Genomic DNA, 16,127 nt, shown 5'->3' on the forward strand with positions numbered 1-16,127 from the left:
CAGGGAAATGCTAGCAGACTCAGGCAAATTAGATGATGTTTTTAATTTTTTAGAAAGAATTAATTTGTACAAACACATTTGACCATAAATTTGTTTATATGTAAATACTTTTTTTTTTTTGCTCAACTTAACTTTTATACATATATATTATTCATTAGGTTAAATCTGACCAATTATGTATTACCATGGGCCTTGATCTTGTATATTTGTATCACCTGCTGTAATTTTGTTAATATGTAAATACCATAATGCTAAACTTAAATTTTATGCATCAATGCTGTATAATAATTCCTTTCACTCTTTAAGTATTAGTATAATAATGTTTGTTGTAATCTTACTAGATGTAGACACTGCTTTCCTTGACTTGTTTTGTATGTACATATGTTAACCTATAGTTATCTATTTATGTACTGCTGAAACCTCTGCAGTAATTTTGTTTATATGTAGATACTGCATCACTTAACATACATTTTATGTATGCATCTTATTTACTACTTTATTTTTCGAATAATCATGTAGTGCTGTAGGACATCTTACCCATTTGTGTATTTTCTAGTAATTCTGTTTATATGTATTCTAAATTCTGTTTCTACTGCATTGATAAATTTAATTTTCATCCATGCATATTGTATAATAATTCCTTTTTGCCTATTTTTGTACTGCTATAAAGGCATCTATTATAATTTTACATATATGTAGATACTGCATTCCTTGGCTTAGTGTTTCATATATTATGTATTAACTTATATTGTTAATTATTTTGCACTACTGTAATAACCTCTAACCTTGTGTGTTGCTGTGCCCTCTGCAGCAGCAGTTCTGTTTACCTAGCAATGCTGCTTTGTGAAACTAGATTCTTGTACAGACATATTGTTTACAATTCTGTAAATGCTAATGTTAACCTTGAGTATGGCACAGTATGACCTTTGTATTTTTTGTGCCAAATAAACTATAAATCAACCAACCAAACGTTATGAAAATTATAAGCAGCAGGCTAGAATAGTCACAACTGTAAGCAAAGTCTGAGTATGAAAAGAAACTGGCTTTCGTGCTAAAGACAACCCACAAGAATTCTATCAATATGCCGGAAGTAAAAGAAAGAATGAATATGAAAGAATAAATCTTTTAAATGCAGATGGTGTGAGGGTTAGAGATGCAAGAGGTTGTTCAACTAATAGTGCCCATTTTGTTAAAAGCTATCAACCTTGTGTACTGGGTTGACAGTGAATCTCTACTTTAAAATGAGCAGCATGTGTTTACTAAGAGAAGGTCATGTTTTAGCAACTTGCTCACATTCTGTAACATTGATACCATTGAACTAGACAAGGGGAATGAATTCACCATGATACTTTTGGATTTTGCTAAAGCTTTTGGCAGAATACAGTATGGTAGACTGTTGCATAAATTGGAGAATATGGGTTTTGGTTATAGAATATTAGCATGCATAAGAGGATGGCTGACTGACAGATATCAAAAAGTGGGTATGGGAGATGTGAATCTGCAAGATTTAAGGTAACTAGTGGTGTACCACAAGGATCAGTGCTTGGTCCACTGTTATTTAATCTATACATTAATGATATTGGGAAAGATTTGACAACTGAAATACAGCTATTTGCTGATGATGCAAAGATAGGTAGAGTAATCAGGAATGCTGCTGATATGCAGTACTTGTAGAATGATTTGAATAGGTTCGAATTGTGGATGTGGGAAAATAGATGTTCAATGTTAGTAAATATAAAATCATTCACTTCGGCATGATTAGATATCCAATGTCGTATTATATTGGTGGGATTAGGCTAGAAGAAACTGATGAGGCTAAGGGATCTTGGAGCGTTAGTAGATGTTGAAGTTCAGGGACCATGTTGAAAAGATTGTAAATACAACTCAAAAGATAATTTTAATGCTGAAATGAATCTTCACATGTAAAGATAAAGATTTCATTTTGCCTCTTTACAAGGCCTTGATAAGACCTCAGTTGGACTATTGTGCACAGGTCTGGTCTCCTGGTTTCCATTGTAATTCTGTTATACTGGAGAGAGTGCAAAGGAGAGTGTTAAAAATGATATCAGGATTGTGGAATACTGATTATGAAGACAGATTAAAATTTGTAGACTGCAGACACTAGCAAACAGGAAAAAGAGGAGTGATATGAGTGAGACTTACAAACTTCTGAAAGGGTCATACCAGATTTCAATTTACGGAGGGTGGGGTAAGGACAAGAGGACATCTTGGGAAGCTGAGAATGAAAGCCGCTAAAAAGGGGGGGGGTGAGTTCTAGATTTTTCTCTCATAGGATGGTGCATGATTGGAATTGATTGCCATTGGATGTTGTGAGTGCAAGCAGTGTGAATGAATTCAAGAATAAGTATGATAGCTAGTGCATGTAGTATGTGGTCTCCTTCGATGAGTCTCTGACTCCCTGGAGGTCTCTCTTAATAATAATAATGACAACATGACAAAATTAACATTCAAGAATGTGTTGGCAGAGCTAATCAAAGGTGATATGGCCAATTAAATAGAATGGGTGAGGAAAGGTTAACAAAATAGGTGGTTGATTCAAAGATGGTAGGAAAGAGACCCAGAGGAAGAACAAGGTCTAGGTGGATTTATTTGGTCAGAAGTGCCTTAGAAACACAGAATGTTAGATATGACAATATCGGAGTGCTCACAATAGGTTGATTTGGAGGAAAATTGTTGATAGAAGATTAATAATAATGTAAACTTAATCATGTAGTGCTTTCATAGTAACCTGAACACCCCTGATGGGGGGATACATATCAGAAAATTAATAATGATGATGATAACAAATTTTTTTTAATAAATCCAGGAATATATGTTTTTTTTATATTTGCATGCATGTTATTGCCAACTTTTTTCAGATATACTTCTTTCCCTCTGTTTTGGATGATATGGCATCTAATGATTTTGCATTAATCCAGCCCTCATGCGATAAAAGGTTGGTTATCAATGTCTTAAACCATCATTTAAAATTCTTAGCATTTGCAAGCTGTTGGAATTAATTAGAAATCCTATGACAAGCTGCTGTTTATGCCTTTATTTATGATTATGGTAGCCAGTTTTTCTTCTAGAAACAGCCATTAAAGGTTAAACTTTATTCCCTTTTATTCCATACTAAGGACGCAGGACATATATGGCGCAGAGGGTGAAGCTTGATGGGTTTCATATTCCCTGTTGTCTGTTTCGGGAGCAGTGATGGGAGAGATTTGTGAGCTATTAGCTCGCCCTGAGTGGGCAGAAGTGGTTATTCGTCGTTGAGTGTTAGAATGACTTTTGGTCTTTTATGTTTCCAGTGGTCATTATTGTCATAGTTTCTGGCTTGCTGTATTAGTTGGTTTGGATGCGTAGATGTCTTCGTAAAGAATTTTTCTGCTAGGGAGCGTAGTAGTGGAGAGATGTAGGGGATATTTATGTCCCGGTGGATCTGGGCATTCCTGATGAACCACGGGGTGTCCAGTATCATTCGCAGGCACTTGTTCTGTAGTCTTTGTAGCTTGAGGATGTTTGTCTTGGAGGTATGGCTCCAGGCTGGGAGGGGGGGGGGATATATAACCATGGGACAGATCACTATCTTGTACAGTAGAATTTTGTTTCTTGAGCTTAGTTTGCTGTGTCTGTTGATCAAGGGGTATAGCTGGGTAATAACTTTTGAAGCTTTGGTGCATGTGCTCTTGATGTGGCTGTTGAAGCATAATCGCTTATCGAGAATTATTTCGATGTATTTTGCTTCAGTTTTCCAGTGAATTTTGGAGTTGAACAGGGTGATGTCTCCTTTGTGGGATGCTCGTCTTCTTGTGAAGAGTATTGTATTGCTTTTCTGGGGGTTTAATTGCAGTCGCCAGTCTTTAAACCATTTTTCTAGATTCAGGATGGTGTCTTGTAGTTTTTTGGTAACGAGATATGGTTGGCTAGATCTGGCTAGAATAGCCGTGTCATCTGCATAAAGGGCGATGGTGGATGCGAGAGGATTTTGAGGGATGTCTGCCATATAGATGTTGAACAGGAATCGGGGCTAGCAGTGATCCTTGAGGAACTCCAGCGAGGATTTTCCGTTCGGTTGAGACTGTTTCATTGATTTTGACTTGCATCCTCCTGTTGGAGAGGTATGATTTGATCAGGCGTATCATGTTTAGTGGAAGGTTAGCGATGATAAGTTTGTAGAGGAGGCCTTGGTGCCAGATCTTATTGAATGCCTTTGAGATGTCTAGGAAGACAGCTCCAGTGTGATTCCAATTAAATCCTGTGGTGATGTATTCTACCAGTCTATGGATATGTTGGGTGGTGCTGTGATTTTGACGGAAGCCAAATTGTTCTTGTGGAATGATATTTAGTTGGTTGACATGATCTTGGAGTCTGATGAGGATGATTTTCTCAGCTATTTTCCCTAAATTGGATAGCAGGCTGATGGGACGGTAATTTTCAGGTAGGTGTAGGTCTTTGTCTGGTTTGTGAGTTGGGATGATGTCAGCTATTGGGGGAAGTGCTGCCATTTGAGGATGGAGTTTATGAATGTTTGCCAGATGTGCTATGGCTTTGCGTGGTAGTGCCTTGATGACTTGATTAGTGATGCCGTCAGGACCTGGGGCTTTTTTGATCTTGAGATGGTTGATGATGCCAATTATTTCGGTAGATGAGATAGGCATTATAGGGCTTGGATTGACATCAGGACGATTTACTGTGAACCCGACTTTACGATGGATCTTGTATACATAGCTGATGTTTAGGTTCTCATATGCAGGACTGCATTGTTTCTCTAGGTTTCTTACTATGGCTTTGGCTTTGTCAGCATCTGTGTATGCAAGGTGCTGTTCTGCTTGCAGAGGGGGGAAGGATTTGTGCTTGTTCCTGAGGTTGTTTAGGAATTTCCATATGGAATGATCTGCTGTGGAGATGGAGGTGAGCTTGTTGTCCCATTGTTGGTTCCTGTGGTTCTGGAGAGCTTCTCGGACAGATTTGTTTAATCTGTTGAGGGCTGTTTTGTCCTGGGGAGCACGAGTGTTGTGATATCTTTTTCTTTGTCTGTTTTTTTCCCTTATTAAGTCCATGATTTCTTCCGGGAGACTATTTTGTTTGTGGGTAATCATGGATACTGTGGCTGCTGTTATGGCTTTATTGATTTGATTGGTGAGGTTCTTTATTGCCGTGTCTATTTCTTCCTTGGCTTTTATATGGGGAGCCGGACCAATGCACTTTCCTAAATTTCTCCCAGACAATGGAGGTTTGTGTGTGTGGGGGGGGGGGTGACTGGTCTTTGTTCCCTAAGTGAAGTAGGATTGGGTTGTGGTCTGATGATAATTCGTTCAGTGCTTGAATGCTGTGCTGGTATTTGATGTTGTGTAGGATGGCGATGTCTAGGATGTCGGCTGTGCCAGTTGGACTGTGGTGGGTTGGTTCAGTGGGTCCTGTTACGACAGCATTGTTTAATCCTGTGTAGCTGAAGAGGATACGGCCATTTTTATTTGTGGTTCTGCTGTTCCAGGAGGGATGTTTGGAGTTTAAGTCCCCAGCGACGATGATGGATTCATTTATGCCTAGTACAGCATCCATCAGAAAATAGCAGAGTCTTAGCAGGGGTGTTGTACTCGGCATAGATTTTAAGTCTTCCAGTTGAGTTTGTGTGGACTTCGACACCGGTGAGTACTAGGTTGGGGGGGGGGGGGTGAGTATTCCATTGTGCCTGATGCAGTTCCTGATAAATATGGCTGTACCACCACCTCTGTAGTCCAGTCGGATATTTCTATATAGTGTGTAGCCTCTCAGTTTTGGATTGGCTGCAGGTCTTAGATGAGTTTCATTAATTAGGATTATGTCACGGTTGTATCTGTGAGAGAATTCTTGAAGCTCCAGTGTCTTGTTTTTTAGGCCATTGGCGTTCCAAGCGGTGATCTGTAGTGAGTCTGGGAGTAATCTAGTTTTATTCATTAACAAGCGTTGATAATATGGTTTGCATTTCTTTTAGAAATCTTTTTGTGGAGTTTGGTGAAGGTTTGACTTACTGAAGTCTTGAAGCATGTTTGCCAATGAGGCTGTGATGACTGTTGTCATGTTTGGAAGAATTTGGTCCTGCTGGATATCTTTGGACAAGTGGGCTACTTTGGCATATGTCCTGCTTCGACGGTGGCTTTCCAGACTGTTGGTATTTTCCATTTGTGAGAGCTGGTATTTTGTTGTCTTTTGTTGGGTGTCAGGCAACTTGGGAGCCGTCAACTCTGGTACCTGTGGACAGGGTTGAGAGATCTGTTTCCTTTTGTTGTCTGTTTTATTCTTAGGGTAGTGACTGCAGCCTCTGTAGTTTGCCGGGTGGGGGGCCCCTGCAGTTCGCGCATTTGGCTGGTGAGGTCCTGGGTTTTGAGCAGGTTGCTACAAATGCCTCAAATGTGGGCAAAACCCACATTTGAGGCATTTGTAGTCTGCTCTGCAGAGTTTCTGTGCGTGTCCGTACTTCTGACATCTGTAGCACTGGCCCGACGAGGCTCTTTTCTTTAGTGGTTCTGTTGTGATTTTCAGACCACAGATCGTTGTTATGTTGTATATGTTCTTGTGTGTTTTGGGTATCTCAACGAGTACTAGGGGCATTGGACTCTTGTCAGCCTATAGCATTCTGCTAACCTTGACAGGTGGGAGATCGTGGAGGCAGACGTCTTCGGTAATTTCATCTGTGCAGATGTTTTCTATTACTCCCCTGGGTACAACTTTTAGGTTTTTCTCCAACTTCAGTGAGTGAGTATGATATTTAATATCAGTATGATATTAAATATGACTCATCCATGGTTTTTGTGAGGAGTCTGTAGTCGCCTACTGTGGCAGGCTGGATTTTAACTCCATCATCTATGTTTTTTGCCCATGAATAGGCAATTTGGTGGTTTTACATAATAGGCCTAAGGGCCGTCCAACGTTCTTTCTCCCGTAGAACAATTGGAGGAACTTTTTCGTTGTTGGGTGTGGGGAGGTCAGTGTTGGGGTTATCTTCTTCCATTCCCTCGTTTATCTGAGTCTCCACTTTTAACGTTTTTTCCGAGCATGGGTTTCTGTATCATGTTTTGGAGCGGGAGCAGAGATTATCAGGTTCGTCTTCCCTTCTTCCACTGGTGTTGAGTTGTCCCCTTCTGTGGAGTTGTCTTGCTGCCACTCTACCTCAAATTTCTTCAACAGTTTTTTGAGGAGGTCGAGCACCAGCTTCTTATCCAACGATTGGATAAAATCATCGGGACTTAAATTGTTCATGTTTAAAATATTCAAATATATGCTTACCTGAGCTAGATCTCAAGGACTTCCGTATATCGTATAAACACAAAATACATCATATAAAGGACTATCGTGAGACCGTAATCAACACTCAAAACACACTCGAATGACAATGAATAGCGCGACTTGGAAATATAGACTTTACGGCGAATTCTCATGAGAAACAAAGTCTTTACATGTTCCCACGGTAACTCTAAGACCAGATTTCACCACTGAATAACATCTAACTTACTGTACGAATGCACATCCTATAAAATCTTAACCGAACTCTCATATATCTCCAATTCCAACCTTTTTCAACACCATCCAATTCCATACTAAGGAGGAAGTAATGCAGAAGTCATATCACCATATACCAGTTGCCAAAAGGTGTCAATTGATTATTATTAAAATTCTCTGGATTAGAGATAATTGATGGAAGTGTTTTCACTTGGCTATGCTACCAATCATGTATTTGGTTTAATCCTTTATTCAAGTGTAAGCAAACAAAGTTTGCGCCTGAAGTATTTTCAGGACTGGGGCAACTCTTGGTAAAGGTGGAGTTAGTATTTCTCATAATGCAAAGCACATCTCCTTGCAGAGATGCGCTTTGCATTTGCATCAACACCTCTGGGTCTGGCTCCCACCGATGAGACCTCAATAAAAGCGAAACCAGTCTGGGTAGTGGCCCTTCCCCTTAATGCATAGCATTATATATGTCTGCAAGGAGATGTGCATTGCATTATGGGAGATACTAAGGCAAGTGATCAGAACTTACTCCACCTTTACCACGAGTTGCCCCAGTCCTGAAAATACTTCAGGTGCAAACTTTGTTTGCTTACACTTGGATAAAGGATTAAACCAAATACATAATTGGTAGCAAAGCCAAGTGAAAAAACTTTCATCAACTGTTGATAGCCTCTGTAAATTTTGCCTTTAAAGGGTTGATAATGCCTACATGTAAAGGTGAAATTTAAAAAAGGTCATCACAAGTTTAAATATTTTAAATAAAATGAGGGTAGTAATAGATCCAATTAAACTATTCTCTTATTCATATTCCTCCCTAATTATGAGAATAAAAATGAATAGAATTATAACCCAAAGAGAACAAGGATAGAGAATTTCAACAGTGTAAGCAAAATTGATTTTCTCTGAATCTTTCCTTTCTTCTTAGGTTACCATTAGAAAAACATTTAGATCAGTATGATTTCTGGGCAGACAAGTTTGAGCAGCTTCCTCTGTATTTCATGACTTTTCAAGGGCAACAATCCATAAAAGCTGTATTAGATGTAAGTATAATTGGTTTTCTATTTTTTATAGAACTCACATACAGGAGAAAAAAAGCTTTGTTAAATGCAAAAGCATTATTCTAATAATCATTTTGTATTACAAAACCATAGTTATGATTTATTTATTCCTTTGCCTAACCATATCACCACAGATATGTAATCAGTAAGAATGCAAATGAGAGAATTATTTATTTATTTTAATTTCTGTGCCCATAAAGTTACACCATGCAGTAATCGCCATTATTATTACATGACACCTCCAGGGAGTCCAGTGACTCATCGAAGGAAGGTACATACTCTACATCTTTCTCCTCCACCACTCAATTCACCAACCAACTATAACGAACTGCAACTACTACAATCATCATCTACACCAATGCCATCTACTGCCCACCACTAGTATTTTCACAGACAACTGTAAACATCCATGCCCACGGCAGGATTCGAACCCACAGCCTTTTGGCTGGAGAGCAGATTATGCTAACCACTCGGCTAACTGGACTGGCAATAATAATGCACTTATCACATGGGATGCTCTTAGAAAGGAAAGTGCTGCATCACTGTTGAACAAAGAAATAAAACAACAAAGTTACACAATAACCACAGTAATAAATTTTAATAAATGTAGAAATATATTGTCCTGAAAATAACAGTATATCATCAGTGTGTCAAAACAAACAAGCAAATCAAAGAGTAGGCATATAAGGGTAGAAACAGCAAACTGTAACAATTAAAAACAGTTGCCACTTGTTATAAATTAATATTAATAAATAATATTAAAACTTTTTGATGTTTACATAAAATGAGAATCTCCTAAACTTTTGAGAAAGACAATTGTTCTGATTCAGGTTAGGCCAATGTAAAAGGACTTCACAACTTTTGCTTCATCCCAGGATACTGTGTTTAGTGTCAGTATTAATCTGTGCCAGACCACACTTTCGAGTTTTCATGTATTCAGTATAGTATTGATATTCATTAATTTTTTTTTCCATGGGAACAGCCTGTCTGCCTAAAATAATATTAATAATGTCAAATTGCATTCACAAGGGATGTGGTAAACACCAACTAAGAATAAAGGTGAGAGTTTGTCTTTTGTAGATGGTAACAGATGAGAAAGTTAGTTGATAGGAAAGTTTGTGGGATTAAGGTGACACTTTTTGAGAATTCTGCTGCTAAGTTCAGAAATACCAGATATATAAAATATTGGAATCCTTAGGTGTTAGAACATGGGAGTCAATATTTGTTGGATTTGATGATGGATGTAAATAACACCAATTTTTTTTTTGAAAGGTGTGTTGAGCAGACTTTTGATCAAAAGTCTGCTTATGATCAAAAAACATTTCAATCCATTATATTTCTGGTATCTCTGAACCTGTTGTTAGAATTTTGAATTATCACCTTAATCCCACATATTTTCCTATCAACAAAATTTCTAATCTGTTCCATCTACAAAATACAAACTCTCACCTCTGTCTTTAGCTGCTGTTTACCAGATCACTTGTGAATGTAATTTGCTTTGGACAGATGGCTGTTCTGTGAAGAAAAAAAAAAAAAAAGAAAGAATTAATTAATATCGATACCAAATTTGAACAAAACACCATATCCTGTGGGATGAAGTTCATCTTCTCCATAGAAGCAGTTTTAAATATGAATGCCTTTTCAAAGAAAGTTGTGAGGCCCTTTTACATTGGCCTAATTTAAATTGGAATAATTCTCCCCCCCCCCAAGGTTTAGAAGATTCTCATTTTATGTAAACATCAAAAACAGTTTTAATATTATTTATTAATATCAATTTCCACATGCCAATTGTTCTTTATACATTGTTTTCCTGTTCTTTGATTTGCTTATTGTTTCTACATGTTGAAGATGTATTATTTTCATTATGAAATATTTTACTTTATTACTGTGGTTATGTAATGTTCTTGTTTTATAGTTATGCCACAAGTACCTTTAAAGAATGAAGAAAGAAAGAAATAATTACCACCATTTCTGATATATTATCACTATTCCTGATATCTAATCCCAAGGTGTATACAGGTACTATGACAGTGCTACATGATTATGTTTCATTATCACTAATTTCTTATCAACAATTTTTCTCCAAATTAGTTTATCAGTTGTCAGCACTCTGTACTGTATGTAATATTTCTGTATTTTCTATATTTCTGTCTTTAAAACACTTCTGTCTGAATCAATCTCGATCTTTTTCTGCCATCTTAGCATCAATGATTTGTTTTGCTAACCTGTCCTCTCCCATTCTGTTTAAGTGACCATAAATTTTTGGATTAGATCTGCCGACACATTCCTGAATATAAGGAATATCATGTTCCTTCCTAATACCTGATTTTACCGATAATGCCATCTGTTTATCTCAGTAATTTTTCTCAGCACTCTTGTATCTCTGGTTTCTAATCTTTGATCAAGTGCTTTATTTCTAACCCAACTCCCAGATCCATAGCTTAAAATTGGTTTGAACACTCTTGTATGCTGCTTGTTTAGTGGTTTGGCTTATTTCTCTTTTATTCATATAGAAATTTATTCAGCTGGCTACACATCACACCAGCTTGCTTCTGTTGTCTGTTTCCATATTTAATTTGTCATCTTCACAAAGCTGTGCCTAAATAACTGAAACATTTTATTGGTTTTATATGTTCTCCATTGAGAATATAGTTGAAATTTTCTATTCTCCTGCCTATTTTTGGAATTTTTGATCTTTTTGTTGCTACTTTTCATACCAAATTTATTCTGGCTGTTATTCAATTTAGTTAAGGAATCCTGCACCTTGCACAAGATTTGTTTAGGGGTATATCATCTGCATAAAACAAAGAGCTAAGTTTGATATCGCTGGGTTGTGTTATTACGTTTAATGCTACTTTTTTTTTTTTTTTTTTTTCATAATGTGGTCCATACAGAGGATAAATAAGAGCAGAGATAGTGCACACCTTTTTTACACAATTTTAAAGCAGACCTTCTTCCTACTTTAATTTCAACAACTGACTTACAACTTCAATATACAGTAGACTATGTATTGTTCTGTATAATGCTCCATTTGTCCCACATAATTGTAGTATTTTTTAAAAAAGCTTTTGCACCTTGTCACTTGCTTTTTTCCAGTACAAAGATTAATTAGTCATCACTAACACATGCTTCAACATAAAAATGTGCACAAACTCAGATGAAGAGAAGACACAAGTTTTATTGACTGTATTATTGCTGACAGTGATATCTTCACACTGGTTCAGGGTAGAAGACTATACAGAGGACTTGAAAATGGATATGGTATTTATTGTTATCCTGCTTAAAACTAAATAATGATCACTTCCAATTTCATTTTATAGATAAAAATCAATGTGATATTTATTTATTTTTTCTGCTTGAAACTAAGTCTTGATCACTTCCAATTTCAAGTCCTTTGTATACTCTTGTATTCCAAACTAGTGTGAAGATTCCTTGCTAACTGAGTCACTCTCCTGGCTTGTTCTTTTATTCTTTGGGTAATTTGTAATCGGTAAAAAAGTAATTTGGAGGAAGTACAAGATGAATAATGGTAATAATCAGTCACATTATTCATCTTGTACTTCCTCCAAATTACTTTTTTTTTTCCAGATTTCATGCTTAAGCTCCACATTCATCCATTTTACACCTACCTTATTCATCCTTTTGGCCTTTGGAATACATTCACACATTGATGCTGTTATGTATTTCTTTGTCAGTTGCCATGCAGCATTTATTTCCTTACTGCTCAACTCCTCATTCTATGTTATAGCTCCAAGCTGTCTCCTAAGCTTGTTGTAATCACTAGCCTTATAATTCCACATATATCCTTTCTTCCCAAAAGTCTGCATATGACTAGCCACAACACAGGTGATTATTTCATGATCACTTTCACCAGCTGGAGGAAAGGGTGAAACCCCTCTCATAATTACATCCTATGATGAAATGATCAGATCTAGAACTCGATCCTCGCATGCCCTCTTTTACCTGCTTCCTGAGATAGTTATCTCTCAAGAACTCAAGAAATTCATTTTCCTTATTCCCTAATGCTATTTCTTCATTCCAATCTATACAATAATTAAAATCACCCATAATAATTACCCTTCCTTTGTTCACTAATCCAAGTTGTTTATATATTTCTTCATCAGCACCTTCCACATTCCTAGTGCTCCCCCTCCCTTCTTGCCCTTTCTATCTTCATGAAAAATACTGTATCCTTCCATTTCTATTCCTGTTGCAATATCATCTTCATTCAACTATGTTTCACATATTCCAATGATTTTGTGGTGATTAAACTCAATCACTGAAACCATTTCATCTCCCTTATTTCTGATACTTCTGGCATTTGCAAACAAACATAGCAGTTCATTTTTAGGTCTATAGCCAGTCCTATCCAAGCTATGTGTTGGTTGTTATTTCCCCACTGCACTCACCCTATCACCTTTATCACCACTTACCACATATATCTGCTCAGTCTCAACTTCCCCAACCCACGTTGCAATATACTCCATCTTCATACATACATTCATTGCCACTTTCAACGGAGATTGACGGAATTAAGAGAAAAGTTAGAGTACTGTTCTCAATACAGTGATAATGTTTTAACATGCATACAGTAGATAGTATACCTCCTGGCTGAAAGGCTCTAAGCAGAAAGTTAGTTGCATCTTGCAGTAAAATTTTTATGTTATCATATCTTGTGTGCTTAAAGTAGAAGCTGTAACTTCAGAAGTACTTGTTGCATAGTTAATTTAAATATGAACATGTCAATTTCTTAGGTATACATAAGGGAAAACAAAGTTTTTTTTTGATAATCTGAAATTGTCTAATATTTCAGATACAAACTATCCATCATCTGTGATGACATAGTAAAACAAAATTCCAAAAGGTGAGCATACAACATTTACTTTAATGTTCACAGTATATGCTATTAGCTAGAAGGATGAAGTTGTAGGCTTTTGTGGAGAAAAGACATATTAGAATCACTATGTTCCGGTATTAAACCACTCACAAAGAAGTCAAAAAGAAATTTTGTGTTAATTCGACTATTGCATGAAAAACTTTGTTTCACTTTATCAGGAAATAGCATGAATAAATTAAAAAAAATAAATACAAACAAAGTAATAACAGTTAATATTTCTAGTAAAGAATATTTGAAAAAACAATGAAGGTGTGCATTTTCTGGCTGCTGGTTCATGAGTTGCTGTGTACTGCTGGCAGATACAAGTGTGTCATGATGAATTAAGGAAGACCAGACTTGATGTAAAATCATCCCTTGTTTTTTGTTATACTGGAGAAGATACTTCATCATTTCAGCTGATTTTTGAATACTACTCTTGACAATAAAACGTGGGGCATTTCAGTTTGTTGCCATTCTTTTATTCTCAATATCCTTGATGTATTCTGATTGGTGTATCTTCCTAGATCTTCCAGTTTGTTCTATGTATTGGAGCCCACAACTGCAACTGATCTTGTAGACAGCTGGTTTTTTTTAAGTGGTGGATGTGGTGGTTTAGGAGGTTTCAGAGATTTTGGAGGAAGAAAATGACCTTTAGATTTTTTGGCGAAGCAGTCTTGCTCTTTTATCCATGATTGATTGTATATATGGGAGAATCACTGCTCTTTTATATTCTTAGTTTATTGGTTCTGTTTGTGTTTGAAATTGAGAGAATTTTTTGACTAATGTTTGGTTGTTGCCATTTTTTGGAAGGACAGAATTAAGATACTGTAACCCTTGGTTTCTTTTATCTATATTCTTGGAAATTCTGTAGGATCTATCACATAAGGAATGGATGATACCTATTTTTTGTGCTGGGTGCTATTGGTGATTGCATGTAGATAACATCCTGTATTAGTTGGTTTTCCTGTAAACTGAGAAGTTGAATGTGTTTGCTCTATCTTAACTAATGTATCCAAAAACAGAAAAGACCTATTTCTTTTTAATTCACCTGTGAATTTGATTTGAAGGTGGATGTTGCTCAGAAAGGTAACGAAATCTTCTAATTGGGTAGAAGAACCTGGCCAGATGATAAAAATATCATTGATATATCTTTGCCAAATTTTTGGTTATGTTCCTCAATACTGGAGGGCTATTTTTTCAAACCACTCCATGAGTAGGTCAGCTAATCCTTGCTAATCCTTTTTGTTAAAAAAATCTTCAAATTTGAAAAAAGTGCTATTAATGAAATGTTTAAGAAAAGTCCACTGTGTCCGGTGGGAAAATTTCCTGAAGTATTTGTATGATTTTTATTCTTGGAATATTTGTGAAAAGATTTACTATGTCCAGGCTTGTAATTATATCAGTAGGAACCATTGTGATGCCTTTGATATTTTCTATGAAGCGTATTGTGTTCTTCACATAGGAGGATGTTTGCCTGATGTGTGGTTTGAGTATGCCAGATACTTAATAAAGAGGTTAGAGAGAATCTTAAATTAACAATTGGTCTCAAATGGCAAGTTTTGTTCATCATGCAGTTTAAGGAATCCATATATATTCTAGGTACAAGAGGATGTCTAGATTCCAGGTGTTTGGTTTTTTTTGGTTTTTTCTTCAGTCCAATTAAGCATATTTTTTTTGTTAAATTATTGGTTTTATTATGGAAGTAATAATGAACAACTTTTAACATCTATCTGTATTTTAGAACTTTTAACGTCTATCTCTAATCCAGAGTATTAAAATACTCTGGATTAGAAATAGATGTTAAAAGTTTTTTTAACTTGGTTATACAGGTATTATAAATTGAAAATCTCGAGGAATTATATTCTTGGTTTAATCCTTTATCCAAGTGTACACTTGCCAACTAATCAAAAGGTGTCAGACTTTTTTGACTACTTGTATATGTGAATTATATGACATCTGCATTACTTTAACCTTCAAACATAAGTCAAATGATTTGCTGAAGTTTTAATTGAGAGAGAGAGGGGTTTGAAATGTGAAAAACAGTTTCAAATCACTGTACTTCTGGTACAGAAGTGAGTCATGTTGTTTTCTTTAAATATTTTTTTCTCAGGCTATGGCACATGCAGTTTATGTGCATGACATTCAGCATGTAATAGTGGACAATTTGCAGTTTATGTTGGGAACAGAAGAATCACGTATCTTTGACAGATATTGGCGGCAGGATCTCATAGTGGGGGCTTTTCGCAAATTTGCCACCCAACAGAATTGTCACGTGACTCTGGTTGTACATCCCCGCAAGGTGAGTATTCTTTTATTTTATAAATGTGAAAATTGGTTATTTTCACAACTGATAACTTTGTTGAAGCTTAGGTTTCTTAAAAGTTCTAAAATTAATAAGAATGATGAGATTTTTTCTGTAAGTTCCTAAAAACAAAAATCTGATAGATTTAATCTTTTTTTTGATTTCTTGTTTGTTAGAATTTTTCTGCTGAGGTTTATTTTTTGTTTCTTTTAAAAGCGAATACATTTTTTTCTTTTCCTAAACAAGTTGAAGTTTTAAGTTGTGTGGTAAAGTCATTTTATGAAGTGTTATGGATTTTTATCCGATATATGAGGGGTTTCTGGATTAGTGACCTTAGTCACCCACAATACCAATCTATAATACCAGAAATGTTTTAAAGTTGTAATTTATTGGATAGCAT

General features: G+C 36.2%; 1 protein-coding gene across 2 annotated transcripts in view; it reads left to right on the forward strand.

Moving 5' to 3' along the window:
• Positions 1 to 16,127, forward strand: part of mtDNA-helicase (mitochondrial DNA helicase) — a 261,591-nt gene that overhangs the window by 193,756 nt on the left and 51,708 nt on the right. For both annotated transcript variants that reach the window (XM_090393687.1, XM_090393686.1), the window contains exons 12-13: positions 8,417 to 8,531; positions 15,536 to 15,724. In XM_090393687.1, coding sequence (XP_090249813.1) covers positions 8,417 to 8,531; positions 15,536 to 15,724 — 304 coding nt within the window. The remainder of the gene's footprint in view (positions 1 to 8,416; positions 8,532 to 15,535; positions 15,725 to 16,127) is intronic.

This window comes from Typopeltis vanoorti, chromosome 6, assembly GCF_054136105.1.
Source record: "Typopeltis vanoorti isolate ZY-2024b chromosome 6, IOZ_Tvanoo_1.0, whole genome shotgun sequence".
NCBI classification, from domain to species: Eukaryota; Metazoa; Arthropoda; class Arachnida; order Uropygi; family Thelyphonidae; genus Typopeltis; species Typopeltis vanoorti.